At 36.0% G+C, this 19130-nt stretch overlaps 2 protein-coding genes across 5 annotated transcripts; both read left to right on the plus strand.

Annotated features, from left to right (window-relative positions):
- Positions 1 to 896: 896 nt before the first annotated feature.
- Positions 897 to 9733, plus strand: LOC147543318 (transcription factor bHLH49-like). 4 transcript variants are annotated; one of them, XM_086634767.1, is made up of 9 exons: positions 897 to 1216; positions 5200 to 6048; positions 6133 to 6363; positions 6445 to 6510; positions 6594 to 6662; positions 7390 to 7461; positions 7550 to 7759; positions 8907 to 8991; positions 9080 to 9733. In XM_086634767.1, the coding sequence occupies exons 2-9, from the start codon at positions 5200 to 5202 to the stop codon at positions 9118 to 9120; spliced, it is 1623 nt and encodes a 540-aa protein (XP_086490893.1). In that variant the 5' UTR covers positions 897 to 1216; the 3' UTR covers positions 9121 to 9733. The 4 variants fall into 4 exon arrangements, with proteins under 4 accessions (XP_086490893.1, XP_086490892.1, XP_086490895.1 ...); XM_086634766.1 differs by having other exon boundaries at positions 929 to 1216; positions 7544 to 7759; XM_086634769.1 differs by having other exon boundaries at positions 1036 to 1216; positions 9337 to 9733.
- Positions 9734 to 16092: 6359 nt separating this feature from the next.
- GLIP7 (GDSL-motif lipase 7) lies at positions 16093 to 18880 on the plus strand. The gene is made up of 5 exons (XM_086634240.1): positions 16093 to 16606; positions 16800 to 16927; positions 17177 to 17425; positions 18003 to 18255; positions 18468 to 18880. Exons 1-5 carry the CDS (start codon positions 16348 to 16350, stop codon positions 18689 to 18691), a joined length of 1113 nt encoding a protein of 370 aa, XP_086490366.1. The 5' UTR covers positions 16093 to 16347; the 3' UTR covers positions 18692 to 18880.
- Positions 18881 to 19130: the final 250 nt, after the last annotated feature.

Genomic DNA, 19130 nt, shown 5'->3' on the forward strand with positions numbered 1-19130 from the left:
AAATAAAACCTACCAATTTTTAAATGATATTTAACTTCTCTTCTCCCAATAAATTAAGAAATTGTGTTTAGAGTACTTGTTGGATTCTTGACCAAACAAACTCACTCTACTCCCAATGTTTTAGAAGGAAGTGAAAGACTTCAAATTAAAAAAATAAAATGCATCATCTTTAGTCTCTACAGAGCTGGCTACGACACTTTCTAGGTTTCATATAAATTTAATATTCCACTATTTCTTTGAAAATAATTAATATATTTTACTTTAATATTAGGGTTAATGAACCAAAGCTTCTCACTCAATATTTTCTATCAAACAATCTATGGACTTTTTAGGCTCGAACCCTCTCGATGAAGTTAGCACGGACTCGTTTGCACTTTAATTTTGTAAGGTGTACATAGACCCATGTTTGAATGGCTAAAACAGTGCCATGTCATTTTAATCAAAATCTACATAAATTATTTGATATTTCGCATTTTAGAAGAGATAATGTAATGACTGAGTTATCGTGGACCATGCAAGATTTTGTTAACCGGAAAAGAAAAAATTGTGATTAAAGATTTATTTGGGTTGTCTGCCAAAGAAAAAAATGGTTGAAGATAGATGGTTGACAACTTGACATTCCATATGGAGGTGTAAATATCTGAAATTTACCCGTCGTTGAACTTCTGAATTTTCTAGTAATTATATCGTTCACTATATCACTTTCAATCTTCATAATTTTACCACTATTTTACTACATATATTTTCGATACCACATCATAATAAAGATTTTAGCCCACGACACAACCTCTAATGAAATTATGAAGGCAAACATTTTGATAATATTATTTAGTTAAACACTTCCCCACCTCACCATTTTTTGTAAAAAAAACTCTAGGAAAGTGTGTTTAATCACCATGCAAAAATGTGGAATTGTTTTTAGCCCTTTGGAGTATATTTTGGATCAAATTTTACATTCTTGGCTAATTTTGATTCCCGGCTGGCTGGCTCCTCGATTTATATAGTATAAAAGAGGGAGAGCAATCAAGTAAAACTAAAATAGAAACTGAAACGGAGGAAAGGGACGTTGGACTGCTGGAAAGAGAGAGAGAGGGAAGTTGGAGAATTAGCTTGAAAATCTCCATTGATGAAATCCTTTCTTGCATGTAGAAATAGCTTTGATGAAGTTGTAGAAGTGGCCTAAGAGCTTACATAAAACCCTTTGATCAATTTGGAGGTAAATTTACAAATTTTAATCATTTACTGAAATAGAGATCATCTACCATACTTCGAGAATTTTGGGTTTTTCCTGGATTTTAATGAAATATAGAGAATGTAAATGTTTTAGTTCTGGATTGTTAATGAATGTGTGAATAATTTAGTTGTTTGAGTAAAGACTTGATTTGAGATTCTCTGTTCAAGTAGAACTAAATTTGGGAATTCTAGGGTTTTAAAACTGAAATATCTAGTTTCTTTACATTAGTAATCAGTTAAAATTGCATGAGGTTGTTGGTTCATTTCTATAGGTATTTTCAACTATAAACTAAGTTAGGGCTTCATAAAGTTAGGTTCTTTGTGATAAAGTGTGATGATGAGCAAATTAGGATGTTAATGATTTTTAATCTCTCTGTAGTTCGGAATGTTGATTTATGATGTTGCAAAAATATGTTGAAGTATATATTCTTGTTTAAGAGTCGTGTTAGAATGTACGCCATTCTGGAGTTTTGATTAATGAGATTTAGGTGTTGTTTGACAACACAATAATGAGTAACTTTTCTACTCGATTAACTAGAAATGTTAGTTTGGTAATGCGAAGACTTTCGACTTCGCTTAAGTTAAAATTTAACTTTTTTGGAGTTTTAATTTTTAGCTTATGATTTTAAAGTTAGGTAAACTTAAATTCGACATATAAAATAGATTTAATCAACTCAATTTATCTCTTCCTTTACTACTCTACACTAGTACATTAACACCACCATCACAGTACCTCCACTGCCACCACTATCACCGCCAAAACACCAAGCCTCCACCACCACCAACAAACCATCATCTCCAACACAACCACCACCACAATCATCAAACCATCAAACCACCACCATGCACCATCAAATTTCCACCTCCACAACCACCACCTTCAATGTTCTGTTAGAGTATAAAGATCGAGATGAATCGAGATCCGTAGAGATCCGTATCAACCGTCCAAGATATATGAAGATATTATTTGTACTTATCCTAGATAGAGTCCTAGGAAAATAAGATACCCGAATCACTCTATAAATAGAAGTGACCTCTATGTATTTTACATTGAATTGAGTTGCATTGAGTCTTCGAGTTTGTAACCAATCAATCCCACGATTGTGGAGATAATATAATATAGCCATTCATATAAGGTGCCCACGTACTTTAGAAACATACTCCATGTGATTGAGTAGTAGTCATGATGTAAACTATAAGGATGGGCTTCCAAGGAAGTATGATTTAAGTCTTTGCTTGAATCAAAGGTGATCATTGATACTTTGCACTGCTCACAATATTGGCTAATATTAGACCCACTAGCATTGAATATCCAACGGGAAGTGGAGGTTGAATAGAATAGCCATAAGGAGATGAATGTGCCCCCCCCTTATTAGAATAGGTGCTGAAAACACACATGTTTCCAACTGTACTGGATGTGTGTAGAAGAATTGGCGAATTGCTGAAAAATTGGTTGGTTGAATCACCATTCTTGCAACCGAAGAGACTTGTTTTGTTACTGCGAAACAAACCTTCACTTGATCTCAATCCCATCGAGGAAAGATGAAAAACATAAAGTGAAGAACGAGTAGCAGCATTACTGGAAGCAACAAATATGCTATTCGAATCACAGAAAGGTGATTGAAGAATATTACTAACTCCATGATGGGAGTAGAGCAGCCGGAAAATCGATCGGCGAAAAGTACGGTTCCAATAAGTAGAGATAACCGAGAGAGAACAACAAGTTATTCGAGGGATACAAACTTTAGAACAGTATTGAATCGTCCAAAGTTGTAGAGAGAGTTGTTCGTCGGAAAAGCGCGGAAGCTAAGAAACCACAGGATTAACAAACCTGCTCTTGATACCATGTGAAAATTCATGTTAGTCGCTAGAATAGAAGATACGAACTAAATAAATAACACAATAGTTTACATGGTTCAGTCGGAGGATCACGACCTACATCCACGGAGAAAGCCATGAATGGCTATATTATATTATCTCCACAATCGTGGGATTGATTGGTTACAAACTCGAAGACTCAATGCAACTCAATTCAATGTAAAATACATAGAGGTCACTTCTATTTATAGAGTGATTCGGGTATCTTATTTTCCTAGGACTCTATCTAGGATAAGTACAAATAATATCTTCATATATCTTGGACGGTTGATACGGATCTCTACGGATCTCGATTCATCTCGATCTTTATACTCTAACATGTTCCACCTCCATCACCACCACCACCACCACCAGCACACTTTTACCACCATCACACCATCATCTCCAACACCACCACTACCACCACATGTCCACACAACCATTGCTCCTCCACCACCACCACAACACCTTTGCTGCCATCATACCATCACCGCAAACCACCACAGCCACGACACCATCATACCTCCACCAAAATCACCATAGTACCTCCACCAAAACCACCATACCTCCACAACCACAACTATCTCCATGATGCCACTATAACCATGTTACTACTACCACCACCACTACGACAACTTCGCCATCATCACCACACCAAAATTCCACCTTCACGACTACGACACAACCACTATCCCATACCACCACTATCATTACATGTTCACTACCATCATCGTCATCACCACCATAATCACCAATACTGGTAGCACCATCACCAAAATTTTACATAAATTATATAAACGTAAGCACGTAAATGGAAAACAAAAAAAAAAGAAAAAGTAGATTATGCTACCAAACTAACTTTTTGACTTTTTGATTTATAAGTATTTTACCAAAGAAACTTTCCATAATTTTCTTCTTTCTGAAAGCAAAAGTACTTCTACTACAAGTAAAACTATTTATTGCTTTGAGTTGTCAAACAACACCTTCATGTGATCACTTTGAACATCTAAAGACTCATATGCATGTTTTAGGTGTCATTTGCAAGGCCAAAGTACAAGTGTTTTTGCTTGTAGTAGAAGTTCTTTTGCTTTAAAAAAAGTAGGAAGTTGTAAAAACATTCTTTTGCTTACAAATCAAAAAGTTAAAAAGTTAGTTTGGCAACATATCCTCTTGTTTATTTTGTTTTTGCTTTTTCATTTTGGTACTTGTTAATTTTTTATTTTAAGTTTTGGTGGTGGTGGAGTGTGATGGTGGTCGTGGTGGGTTGCGGTGTGGTGGTATTGTGGTGGTGTAGGTATGGTCATAGTGGGTCGTTTTGGTATGGTGGTGGGTGGTGGTGGGATGGTGGTACTGTCATTGTTGGTGAAGGAGGCGGTGTGGTGGTCCCGGAGGAGGTATGGTTGTGGTGATAGCGGTGGTGATGGTCATCTGGTGGTGATGGTCATCTGGTGGTGGTGGTGGTGGTGGTGGTGGTGTCATTGTGATGTAGGTGATGGTATCATTGTGATGGTGGTGGTGGAGAAGACAAATATAAATTGGAAAGACTATGATTCTCATTCTAAGTGTTGAGCTTAAGTTACTAAATTATAAAATCATAAGAAAAAAAGGCAATAACTATAAAAGAAAGTTAAATTTTGACTTGAGCGAAGTTGAAAGTTCTTGCACTACCGAGCTATCTTTTCTTTCCCATTGCTCAAATAAGTCCCCTTCCCGGACCGAGGCCCCCCTCTTAACTTTGTTTAGTCAAACGATATCTCAGTAAATTTAAGAGTTTTGATTATTGAAGAGAAAATCCTGTTGAATGGATTTGGATGTTAAAGGTGACAAATTTTAGGTGATGTGGTGAATACATTTCTTATGCGTCTAATGAAATTAGTGGAGTTCTTCGTGTTCAGTTGAGTAGACAGTTCCTCCTTTGGAGAAAACAATAGGTGCTGTTGTTGAAGTCAATCTGGAAATGTCTTAAGTGAGAGTGTTTCGATTATTAGGAATTCAGAGGCCAATCTGTGGTTGTTTTTCTTTTCAAAATTTGAGGCAATTATATCCACTGTTAAGGGTATTGCGAAATAATCTTCTTACTGTTTAAAGTTGTTTTGTCGTCAAGAGTAGATGGACTTGGGTGATAAGAAGCTGCAAAAGAGAAATATGGCTGCTTCGGAACACCAGTCACCTAATTTGAAGTCAGACTGGGAATATGGAAATGCTAATATCTCCACTCAACCTATGGTTTGTGGTACAAACAACTCTGTCAACATTTGCAGAGGGGGCCTCGGTGGTTCCTCTGCTACTTCATCTATTTCCATGATGAACTCGTTTAGCTCAAGTTTTTGGGATTACCCAAATTCGCAAAACTTGGGGTCCTGTAACAACAACATTGAACCATGCACAAGTTCTTCCACATTTCTGATTGAAAAAGGAGTTCCTGGAACTTCAGTGGGTATTGATAAACCACTTGAGATGGATTGGAACTACCCAATTCCGACAGTGAGAACTGCCAGTTTCATACAACCAGACGGTGGTTTCCATCCTCAGAACTTATCCCAGTTCCCAGCTGATTCAGCATTCATCGAGCGAGCTGCTAAATTTTCGTGCTTTAATGGTGAAAATTTTAGTGATATCTTGAACCCTTTTGGCATTTCTCAATCTCAGAATCGGTCTTCTAAGAGCAGGGGATCAATTCAAGGTCCCCAAGATGTACTTCTAGATAACCGGTTGGAAGTGCGACCACAAGAGGAGGAAGTTGTGAGAGATAATTCTCTTTCTGTTGATTATGGATCCTCCAAGGGGTCTCCACTGAAGAATGATGAAAAAAACCTAGCAATGGTTTCTAAAATTGAGGCTGATGAAACTGAGTTCGATGACTGTGGTAGCCGAGAGGAGCCACCCATGGCAGAAGATGCTGGGAGACCGTCTCCAGTTGAGATTCTTGGCTCAAAAAAGAGGAAGAGACGCGCTCAGGTAGAAAATGCATCTAAAAGGGTCACGTAAGTAGCAAACAAGTATTATGCTTACTTTCCATCTTAATGTGTTTAAATATTTCAGAATTCTGAGCTTGATCAAATGAAAGTAACCTCATCACCTCCTGACGAATCTGCTAAGGATTTAACTGAAACTAAAGAGAAACTGGATCCAAGTTCAAGTTCATCTACTGGTAAGGCTAATGGTAAAAACACTAAAGATAAAAGTCAGTCTTTGGATGCTCCCAAGGAGGATTATATTCATGTCAGAGCAAGAAGAGGTCAGGCTACAAACAGCCATAGTCTTGCAGAAAGGGTACGTTTTTGTATCAAGAAATCTTAGCTTCTATTGTAAATAAAGATTTTTAGGTGTCACGTTTATTGGTATCTATAACAGGTAAGAAGGGAAAAGATAAGTGAAAGGATGAAGTTCCTTCAAGAACTAGTACCTGGTTGCAGCAAGGTAATTGTTTTTCTTTAACGTCTTAGGAATCCTAACTAGATTAATATTCAGACTTTGTTTTATTTATTGTCGTCTCATTATAGGTTACTGGCAAGGCTGTCATGCTCGATGAGATTATTAACTATGTGCAGTCACTGCAACGGCAAGTTGAGGTAACTACAAATATGATATATCTGAAGGTCTTTTTAACATTATCATAAGTTCATAACTAGTAAGTAATTTCATATTTTAGCGTTCGGAGCAATTAGGATTTAGTAGCATGTTTTAAAGCTGTTTTTTCAAGAACAATGTTTTTGACAAGTTCTCCATGTGTTTATCTAACCGGTTCTGGAAACTGAAGCTCTGGTTGATATTCTGTGAATTTTGCATATACTCGTGTACCATCTAGGAGTCTAGGTTATTGTCTGGCTCTGTCTCTGTTAAAGTGAAAACATTTAACCCAATATGTAGTTAGTGGACACTAGTTTGGTCAATTTTGGCTTGAATATTAGTAGCCATCCTCACATGGCTCAACTATTAATTGGTTTATATGATATTCATATTCACATTATCTTGAAATTAATTGCTTTAAACTATCTAGCACATCTCCACCATATCATGACACCATAAGACGTGATACTCGACATTTATACCATCTAGACCCTGGTCGACATGTGATCAAGATGGGCAAAGTTTTGAGCTTAAGGCAGGGGTCAGTTTTCAAAATTGGTCTAAAAACCAGATTAGTTTGGTTGAAGCTATAAAAACTCATTCTTTACCTTTTACAAAGTCAATCGTTTTTTTGGTACAGTAAGATCGGAAGCCTGGTCTCCACAGTGGAGAGACACACATGTTACAAAGTTGGTAACTTAATGTAACGTAAAACTTTTCTTGCTTCAGTTTTTGTCAATGAAGTTTGCAGCTGTCAATCCACGGCTTGAATTCAATTTTGAAGGTCTCCTCGCGAAAGAGGTCAGTGAGATCCATACCGGCATGCACAAATATATTAGTTCTCCCTCTTTCTTCTTTTCTTAACTTATTGTTACTTTCTTAGTTACAGATGCTTCAATCAAAAGGTGGTCCATCCACAATGAGGTTTTTATCAAATATGAATATGCCTTATGGCCCTCATCCTCAGCTACATCCATCTCAACAAGGACTAGTTCAGTTAGGAATTACCGATGTTAGTAACCCGTCAGAACTGCTCAGGAGATCCATTAATTCTGAATTGACAGCATTGAATGTTGGATACAAGGAACTTACTCATCAGGTACAAGTTTTTGCCTCATTCACATTCTTTCTCCTCTAAAAGTTTCTCAGTATGATACTTAGGATCTTATGTGATAGTTGTATGTCAGCAAAGTCATAATGACTCCTGGACATAGATCTTATCCAAGGAAGGAAATTTCGGTGGAAATTCGCGAAATATTTCGGAAATTTAGATTAGGTGCACGAAATCGCACTTACAACTATTTTGTGCGTAGTTTCCACCGACATGGGGGAAATTTCGAAATTTTCACCGATGTGATGGAAATTTAGACCGACATAAAGGAAATCTAGCAAAAAAAACTCAGAGAAACTAAAACTAAAGACATATATTATGTTTTCAATGTTTTCTAAATCTGTTTGATCGGTTTACCCTTTGACTTAACTACCTAAACTGATTTTATCTTAGTAACACCCTTGATACAACTATGTAATTGACGATGCCTTTTCAAAGTAACAGAGTTTGTTAACTATTAACTATTATCAGTAAGAATGCTATCTTTTGGGTGTAATTGTCAAGAAGTTATTCCGTTTACTCCCGGGCGTAACTGTGTAATTGTTAATATCCCCTCAAACTAATAGATTTTGTTAATCCGTTATATACATCATTTTTATGCTTCTTTATGGTTTAATAATCTTGTTATATACAATTTCGTCATATTTCTATCATTTCCATGGATTTGTAAAAATTTCCACACTAACCGAGATTTTTCTTCTTCCATTTCCGGACGGAATGTAATTTCAATCAAAACCAAAATTGTATTCCTTGATCCTATCTTTGGATTTTATGCCAATAACCTTCTTATTCAATCTGCTTTGGAAAAGTAATCCAGTTGCTTCAATATGGTTAACTCGACCCCATTAAGATCGGGGAGCTCGGGTTGAGTTAAAACTATAAGTATTGGAAAAGGGGACTAGTTCCTAATTGGGTTTTGATAGGTGGGCCTAAAAACATACCGTGTAAATAGGAAAGTATATTCTATAGTTGCTTTTGTGGTTTCTTATCTCGTTACAGTCTAGTGACATATTTTTGGTGTACCAATTTGGCTAAGACTTCTATAAAATTCAGAGGAAATGATTTAAAGAAAATTACTATTTATTCTTTTTCCTTTACTTTGCACCATTTCACAAGAGGTATTGAATCATCACAGATGCCAAATGCATGGGGCGATGAACTCCATCATGCAGTGATGAATTTAGGTGCTAATCCGTCTTTCGCCAGCCAAGACTCAAATGGTAAGTGGTAACATACTTGATTTGCTCAAGAACTTTTTTATCTTTTGTGCAAAACCTCAAGTTTTCAAGTTCAAAAACTTCATTGCAGGTTTTGGGTCCTCGAGTCACATGAAAGTTGAGCCTCGATGACCCCACTCTTTCTTCAAGCACGACCCATCAATTTTTGACCCTTAAATGTTCCTATTTGTATGTTATAAGGGCTTTTGATGCGTGGTAAAGATCATAAATATATGGAAAATGATACGTTGCCGTCCAGTACCTATGTGTTAGTTTTGAAATTCTCAAAAGATTTCTCGAGATAGACACGCGTATCTTTATAACAAAAAATTATTAATGAACGAACAGTGAGATGGTCGAAGGAGGTGTAACTGGTGGTGTAAGTGGAGGCAAGACAGCATCACTCTATGTATATATGAAGGAAGAAGATCCTTACTGCCAGGTTAGGTGAGCTTTTTCTTGAGCAAATCATACAGCCAAGTTACTTTGTTTTGAGAATTAATTAGTTGAATATGTATGGGAAATTGAAATAACAATTGTATATCAAAATAGAATTGTAGAACCCTTGTGAGGTTAATGCTGTATATGATCTTCTAAATCATGTTAATTAGTATTGGTGTTTGTTGGTGTATCTAGATTTAGCTACTTTTGTTCTTAGGCTGAGCTGAATTATGCAAGTTTCCTTGTATGTAACAAATAAAATAGTAGTAGGTTTCTTTTCCTTTCTTTAGTTCTCTGCTTTGCTAATTTGTTATCCAAGTCTTTCGTGTTTATCTCTTGTTCTCGTTTGTGCTTGTTATGTCGACGATGAACAAGCAACCAATAAATGAACAAAGTTAACAATCACATAGAAAACAAGAAATGTACCGGGTTCGGTTTATTTGGCCTCTTCCACGACGAACAATGGCGCAATGATTTCGCTATAAAAGAAGAACAAGTTACAAAGATGGGAGATGCTAGAGTTACTTAGATGATGACTTTAGAGGATGACATAATGACGTGGAATTCACTAAAAAACAAGGTTTTTTTTCCAAGTTTGACTACGGTGAGGACCGCTTTTGTACCAAATTCTAAGTCACTCTATCATTTCCCTACAAAGATATCTATAGGGATTCAGTTTATATAGTTCACCGGAGATCCTAATCCTGCCTCATCGTCTCTCCTCCATTTTCGAAAATACATGGTAACCTTACATTGATAACTACCCTAATAAGACAGGGCAAACATATTAGACCAGGGCAAACATAAGCTAAAAAGATCGGGCCAAAAATTTGGTGTATGGGTTAGAAAGTTGTTTCGCTGGTCACAAATCAGGTCGATCCATATTCAAAATACTTCCAGTAGTGTGTGTTGGTCGAAAAAGGTCAAAAGGGAAAAAAAATAGTAGTAATAGCCAGAGAAGCATATGGTACTAGTGATAAACACTTCCATAGATAAATCTAGTTACATAATTCAAAGAAAACAAGGACTTACATATATATATATATATATATAATCATATATTTGATTTATATCTTGACCTTACTTGCTAGACAAAGCTAGTTTACATAGTTAAAAAAAACAAGAACAAACACTTGGTAGATTACCCTCTCTATATTAAGAGGAAGAAAAACAAAAACAAAAACAAAAAAGAAATTACAAAGTAGTAGGACTAGTTCTAGTTGTAGTTCCTTGTAGAGCAAAATTGTGATATATATATACATACATATATATCCTTTAGGGTTTCCCATTGTCTTCATCCAATGGTTGATGATTGTTAATGGGCGGTTTACGACGAGGCTTGCGAGGAGGTGTATAGTCGTTTAAGGATTCGTAATTGTTGTCGCTTGTTGGAGGCTTGCGAATCGGGGTATAGTCTGCATCCAAGGGTTCATGGTTGTTTATAGGAGGCTTTCGGTGTGGCTGACGGAATCCATTGTAATCTTTATGCATCAAGGTCATAAACTTATTGGTAGTTGGGGATATCTTTTGTGAGTCAAATTTTTGAGAAGTAGGATCTCTATGGGAAACTTTGAAGTTGCTATTATCTGAGTTAACCTTGGTCTCTTGATCATAGTTAAGTTGGTTGGTGTTTGAGATATCATCAACTGATTTACTTCTTGGCTTCAACATGGCAAGATGTTTCTATTGGCATAGATAATAAGGGTTAACTGTTAGATATGATCACTAGGAAAATGTAACTTTCATGTCTTGCATGGAGAGAGAGAAGAGAGAGCATCCATATATATATATGAGTAATGACAGGGAACCAGAAAAACTTGAGAAACTCGGGACAGAAATCTTATATGGTTTGTCGTGATTCGCCGGTTAATTTATCAAAATCATCGGAAACACGAACCACAACAAGCCACCTAAGATTTTTGTTCAGAGTCTGCCTAGTTATTCTTGTTCCCTATCTTTACTCCCATATAGTGGAGTTACCTGAATCACATGGCCATTATGAACTAATAGTTTTCTTCCTCCATTTCCCAAGCTGGTGGCATGTGCATCTGTTTGACAGGAAGCAAAGAAAGATGAAGAACATTTAATTAATCATTTGTGTAGTTGCAACGAGAATACTTAAACGAACGAAAAGTGAAAAGAAAAAGAAGCAAGAGCATATTTATATACATGATACATATACAATGTTGTTTGGTTTAATTTGGTATATTCAATGGAGTTTTATACCTAATGCAAGATTAACAGTGAAGAGAAGCCATAGGAGAAGACATAAAAGCTTTTGAGTATTCATCATCTTTCTTATGAGAATTAAGTGACAACTAACAAGAGAAGAGAAGAAATTAAGATGGGGAAGTGAAACAAGGAAGTGAAATTTATAGAATAAATGCTAGTTAGGAATTCCAAACCCAAGTCAAAGCTAGGGTTCCAATATATGCTGTACTTGTACCATTTTCTTTACAAGTTATTTTAGGGTTAATAAGACATAGAAAGACTCAAAAGAACAAACATTTCAAAGATTCAAGACTTGAATTTAGTGTTTTTGGGTTGGCTTCAAAATATTAGGCTAAGGTATCTGTAGTATATTACCCATGCAGCATGCAAACTACGAGGGTTATGTTTGGTGGCCTAAAGTGACCTAGGGTTTTGATGCTTATTTTAAACCATGAGTTTGAAACCCCAGTCCCCACATAAACAAATATTAAAGGACATTGCTAGTGCTTTTTCTGTACTGCTTTCACATTAGACATTTACATTAGGTGTAAATGGTAAACTAGAGGGGAGGATTCAGGTTTGACACTCTTTCTAACTAAGTAGAGTAGCCGATGATTGAGGGAAATGTTAAGTCTACAAAAGATCTTTACTTAATTTGAGACATGATGACTTACTCAAGTAAGAGAGCGGTCCAGTTCATTGTCAAATTTTGTATGCTTCTATCTTTTAGTGCATGTGAGACAGAGTATTAAGGTTTGGTGATCGGAGACATTTTGTGGGCCGACTGACCACGAATTCTGAAACTGCGAGAGAGAGAGAGAGAGAGAGAGAGAGAGAGAGAGAGAGAGAGAGAGAGAGAGAGAGAGAGAGAGAGAGAGAGAGAGAGAGAGAGAGAGAGAGAGAGAGAGAGAGAGAGAGAGAGAGAGAGAGAGAGAGAGAGTATTAAGGTTTGGTGATCGGAGAAACCGAGATACAATGAGAGAGAGAACGGGATATAGTGAGAGAGAGGCAGTGAGAACGATAAAGAGAGAGGGAGAGAGAAAGATGCAAATGATGATGGTGATGACTGGATTTTTTTTTTTTTTTTTTTTGGAAGTCGACTACGATCTACGTATGTCGTTACATTTGGCATTGATACATCAAAGATGTGATGACTGGATTTTGGTGATGATGGTGTTGGCCGGATTCTGGTGATGATGGTGGTGGCCGGATTCCGGCGACCCTTGCCGTAATGGAGAAGAAATGGTCAACAAATTTATTTTCCCCCCAACAATTAGAAAATATACTGGTCAACTTTATAACTAAAGTTGACCAGTTTTTGACAAAGTCTTCACACTGCAGAAACTATTTTGATTTTCCTACAGCGTTGGCTTAGATATGATCACTAGGAAAATGTAACTTTGAAACTTTGAAATTTTTTTTTGGCCAATTAGCAAATATATCAATACCATTACCACTAATAACTACTTTTTAGCTTTCCTAAATCCATCATCAAGGAATGAAAAAAATACCATCAAAACTATGTAATTACTATTTAAATATAAAGCGTGTTCGGCTAACCAGCCTACAACTCTGTTAGTCTCTAACTATATAAAAGTACAAAAAAGAACTAACAAAACTTGCACCGGACAACCTTTATCTCCTCCAAAATGTTAAGCCTAGAACAATCTTCAAAACGACAAACCGTGCAACTCTGGATAGGCTATTATGCTAGATGTAGTCTCAACAATGGATAGAATGATAATTAAAAAGAGCTTAGGTTTACTATTCTTAACAGACGCTCTCTTTGTAAGTTGAATTGAGCTTAGGTTTACTATTCTTAACAAACGCTCTCTTTGTAAGTTGAATTGTGAGACTTCTTCTCATCTTTTTCTGATTTGCCCACTCACAACTAAAGTGTGAGATTCGATTTATTCTAATTTGTCTCTCTCCATTAATGTCCACATCATTACTCAAGTTCTTAGGGAACCAAAAGTTAAAAAGATTATTGATTGAAAGTCTTTTGTTTATTTGTGTACCCCTCCTGCCATCATCTAGATAATCTGGCTAGAGAGAAATCACATCTTATTGGATGATAGTGAATAACCAACGGAGAATATAGTAAGTCAAGGTGCAAAGCACAATGGGAAGTTTTATAGGGGCCCCCATTATTGTTAAAAGGGTCACTCCTTGTGAATTTGGTACAAGACTACGAGTCCACCGAATTCACAAGAGCATATTCGGTACGAGCCCGCCGAATTCATAAGATAATATTCGGTACTGAGCCCGTCGAAATTCACTCTAGTAGTCTATTTTTGTAAATTCATGGACTCGTACCGAACTCTGATTCTGGTGGACTCGTACCGAATTCACATGGAGGACCCTTTTAACAAGAATGACCACCCTATAAAACTTCCCAAGCACAATTTACTTTTGGATCTCAAATCAGGAATGGATAAGCAACACACATGTTAGTCAATTTGTTAAATATTGAGGTATCATAATCACGCTATACGCCTTTTGTAATGTTATCTTCTTATTTATTGTTTGTTACAGGGTGTAGTAGCTTCCTTAGCTACCACCTCTGTTTTTCTTTCATCAATGAGTTTACTTTGCTTTCTCTGAAAAAACCTCGGCTAGATTAGGCCCCTTTCATTCATCTAGTGATCTACATCTCCAATCATCTCTTCATCTGGTACACTTGCTTTTTTTCTTTTCTTTTTGGGTTATTTCTCAAATGACCCCCAACTTTGTGACCAGTTTCCTGCCTGGCCCCCTACTTTAGCAAATATTCTCGTATGGCCCTTTTTTTTCGTTATCTTTAACTGTCCGTTACTCTCTCTCCTCCATCTCATTTTCTCTCTCTGCCAAGTCACCTATCACGCCACATCATCATCTTCTCCGGCAGTGGTCGTCGGCCGGCCAAATTTCCGGCCGACGACTTTCAAATATTAAAAAAAAAAAAAATTTTATTTTCTCTCTCCTCTCTCTCTCTCTGTAGAATTTTTTTTTTCCTATACCATTATTTGTGTGGATAATATTGGTAACCTGCATTTATTTTGTGGAAGCTCTTAAGTGGTAACAAAGAATTAATTACCAGTACTCCAAGTAGTAAAAAATGAAAAACTCTAATATTTAGATTCAACTTCCAACCACAAAAAATGTTGAAGATGGATGTGGATTTAAAACATTGCAATTAAAGTATAGAAACCTAACAATTACTGCATCTGCAAAATCATGCGACAGTCTTCTCCTCTTCTCAGTGGAAGTCTGAAGATCACTGTCAATGGATATGGATATTTTTTTGAACTCAAACCCAACTTGGTCAACTTTTCTGTGGGGCCGACAAGTTCGTTCTCACATTTTCATAGTCCATGTTGTGGAATTACTCTGCCATAATAGTGTCTTTTCTTGACTATTTATTTGCTGAATCTGTGTGAAGAAATTCTTAATATGAAAAAAATTTATCTAGTTAATTACCACTCAGACAAAGTTCGTTGACATATTTGATGTTATGTATGTTTGATTAGTAAAAGAATAAAGGGAGTGAGACATTGTTTAATTCACAATTTTTAAACATTCGAATTGGTCATGAGATAATAAAATGCAGATGGCAGACGAAAATACATATAGTTGAATTGGAAAATCAAGACCAATATAAGATCAAATTTACCGAATACTTTTAAGTATTATTGTTTGAAAAGACTAATGAAAAACAAGATGATTGTGGGTAAGGTATTTAATCAAATCATTTGAGAATTCTTACTTCTTCCAAACTTTGCACTAGTAGCAATATCTCATCTTTTTTGGCGAAGTGATAAATTTTACTCAAATTAGTTTATTACCAATTGCACATGTTCAATCCCATAAAATACTATTGCACATGTAAAACAATTGACTAGGGTACATGAAGTAAACTTCTATGTGGCATAACCGAATTGGACAAGGGCAAAACCACCAACCAATCTTCAAGGTGTGAGCTTTCATGGGAAGTACATTTTTTTTTGTGATCGCACAATTTAACAACTCTTCGATTAATTTGATGCTCAAGTAAAAAGATATAGTCTTTTTTTCTAATCGGATACATCTCTTTTAAGTGGATCCAACATTGATCTCGCACGTTCAGTCTCTAACAGACATACCATGGTTAATTGACAAAAAACTACCATAGAGTCGAGTTCAAAAGTTGTCTCTTTTAGCCACTCGCCGCTTTTCTTGTAAGTTTGTTGATCCACGTCCAAAAATTTGCAAATTATGAAAGAAGAGATATTTATTGTGATAAAAAGTTAGGGTACATGTGATCCTATGCCCAAAAGACAATGTAGAAAACCATCTATGCCAAGACTAATCTAGTTAGCTTTTGAGTAATTCTTCTAGAGTAGCAGCCTATAGATGTGATGGGTACTTAAATTCCTTGAGATATGTGTGCTCAATCAATTTTCAAAACATAACCTCAACTCTCACAATAAAAGCAACAATCCCAATAAAAGAAACATGAACTTTCATAAGTACAACCCTATAAACTACCACAACTGAAAGCATTTTGGCAACATAGTAAAAAATCACAATAACTTGTAGTAATTCCACCTACCTACCTTACCTCTTTTTTTCATTAAATTCAACTTGAGTTTCAATTCCCTTCGAGTACTTGTTTTCTTTATAAATCTTGCACTCATGTAGAACTAAGAACAAGAACAAAAATAAGACCTTCTTGTGAAAGTTTTTTATATGGAGAAAATTAGGGTTTTAAAAATGGATCTTGGGTATTTTAGGATTTTAGTAACAATGTTTATTTGTGTAACTCATAAAGGTGCCCATGCAAGAAAGTTAGTACCTGCTATGTTCATCTTTGGAGATTCCTTGATTGATAATGGAAACAATAACTACATACCAGCCATTGCTAGAGCAAATTATTTCCCTTATGGGATTGATTTCGGTTATCCAACTGGTCGGTTTTGCAACGGTTATACCGTTGTGGATTATGGTGGTAAGCTCTTTATTATTTTACCTTAGGCTTTTATATTTTCCTCTCAACTCGAAACAGAAATGTGTTCTTTTCGTATCAAACAACATGATATATGTGGTATATCCATACACCATACGACTCTTTTTTACTTTTTCCTTCTCCTTTTAGCTCGACAATGCTTTCCTCAATTGCCTAATTTTTTCCGTCTAATTAGCACAAATGTTGGGGCTACCGTTGATACCGCCTTATCTAAATCCAACGACAAAAGGAGCACAAATTTTGAATGGTGTCAACTATGCATCTGCCGCCGCTGGGATCCTCGATGAAACCGGAGGAAATTATGTAATTTTTCTATGACTTTTCCTATATCTTTACATTTATATATTCTAGCAAATTTTCATATGAAGGACTTACATATTTTTTTCTCCCAGAAATGATGCCTTACGTGATTTTCGGCCCTTAGCGAGCATAGGAAATTAAGACTTCAAAAATTATACTCCACGATTTCATTAATGAATCGATTAATCAGATTTTTCTTCACATATGAGAAAAAAATCAAGCGTAAAGTTACTTGTTAGTTTTTGAATGCAGGCAGCTAGGGCATCAATGAATGCACAAATATTATTGTTTGAGAAAACAGTAAGATTACAATTACCAAGTATGTTCAATAGCCAAGAAGAACTCACAAACTATATCTCCAAATCAATATACTACATTACTATCGGGAGCAATGACTATATCAACAATTATCTCATGCCTAATCTCTACCCAAGTAGTCGAACTTTCACCCCCGAAGCCTTTGCGGATCTCCTCGTTCGATGTCTATCTAATCAACTTTCTGTAAGTATAAAATTATCGTTCTAAGACGTCTAACTTTAAATAACAAAAGATAAACGAGCCGATTCTCAAGTTGATTGGTTAGAATTTATTCTAATATTTTTCTATATTGATGACAATGGAATGATACTACAAAGTCAACTAAAAGAGGTGGCTTTGCTTTTGTATATTCCGGAAAAAAAGACTTTTTAAATAATGAAATATGAAAAAATATACTAATAATAGTTGAGGATGCATGGGTTATATTTATTGCTTCTTACACTAAAAGCAAGAAATTACTACCAACCATTATCTTATACACAGGACAGGATCTCCTTCATTGAAACTTGAAGCAGTTTTTAGTCTTTCAATTTACTGTCTGCTGCATATCATGTGTCCCATGCCTACCGTCCCTCGAATATGCAGCATAATATGTATCTGATATGCTGTCTTCAAACGACGCAACGTGACCATATGAGAGTCGGTAGAATACTATATCATTTTTTTAAAAATAAAAAATTTAGATACTAATAAGCCGATTTGACATTTTCGATTGACATGGTTTGACTTATGTTAAAAGGATTGAACTATGTGGGTGCAGAGATTGTATGATTTGGGTGCAAGAAAGGTGGTGTTGGTAGCAGTAGGGCCACTAGGGTGCATACCAAGTCAACTAGCCATGGTAAGTGGGAACCATGGTTGCATCGAGTCAGTTAACGATATGGTTAGACTATTCAACACTCGTCTCCTTCAACTCACGAAGACTCTCACCGATTCACTCCCGGGCTCTTTCTTTGTATATCATAACGTTTATGGCGTGGTAGCTGAGATGGTTCAAAATCCTTCGAAATACGGTTAGTACTAATATTTTTAACTATCATCTTATACAACTATTTTATCAGACAAAATTACCATCATATGGGGAAAACATTAGTTATGAATGTCTTTTTCTCAAAACAGATATTGTTGAAAAACGTAGAAGATGCGAAAAATTATCAAAATAGTTATAAGGACAAAAAATTGGAGACTAACTATTTTCTTCGAATTTTTGTTTTTTGATTTTTAGGGTTTGAAGTAGTGAACCACGCTTGCTGTGGTAATGGAAGATATGGTGGAGCACTAACTTGCCTTCCTTTGGAGAAGCCATGTTTGAACAGAGATAAATACGTATTCTGGGACGCATTCCATCCAACCCAAGCTGTTAACGCCATCGTAGCTAATAGAAGCTTTGGGGTTGGTTTCTCCGAAGATTGTTACCCAATCAGTGTTGGACAACTCGCGACACAATAGAAAATAGGTAGTTCCACAAGACATATAATCAAATTAAAACAACATAGAAGCTTTCGTGGTCGTATATGCATGAATACTACTTGTTCTTGTTACATGGTAGTATGGTACACACCATATATATACGAACTTTTGTCTATTAAAACAAATTTTCTCATTGAAGTCAATTCTATTATATATTCACATTTCATACGTATGGCGTATTGATCTTTGAGCTTTTTGCGTGTATACATACATATAATCCATGTGGAATGTTATCCATGTGACAAGACAACCGAAGTGGGCTTCTAAAAATTCATTTTTATCTTATTTTCTTCACCATTAGTAGTCATTACCGACGGTTGCCATGGTCACCAACCAACAACAACACTATCATCTCCCTCGACTTTACATGTATAAGCTTATTAGACTTTTTTTCCTTGTTAGATTCACCACCAATACC

The sequence above is a fragment of the Eschscholzia californica genome, unplaced genomic scaffold (assembly GCF_041429995.1).
Source record: "Eschscholzia californica isolate CP2 unplaced genomic scaffold, dmEscCali1.0.p SCAF_4, whole genome shotgun sequence".
In the NCBI taxonomy this organism is placed as follows: Eukaryota; Viridiplantae; Streptophyta; class Magnoliopsida; order Ranunculales; family Papaveraceae; genus Eschscholzia; species Eschscholzia californica.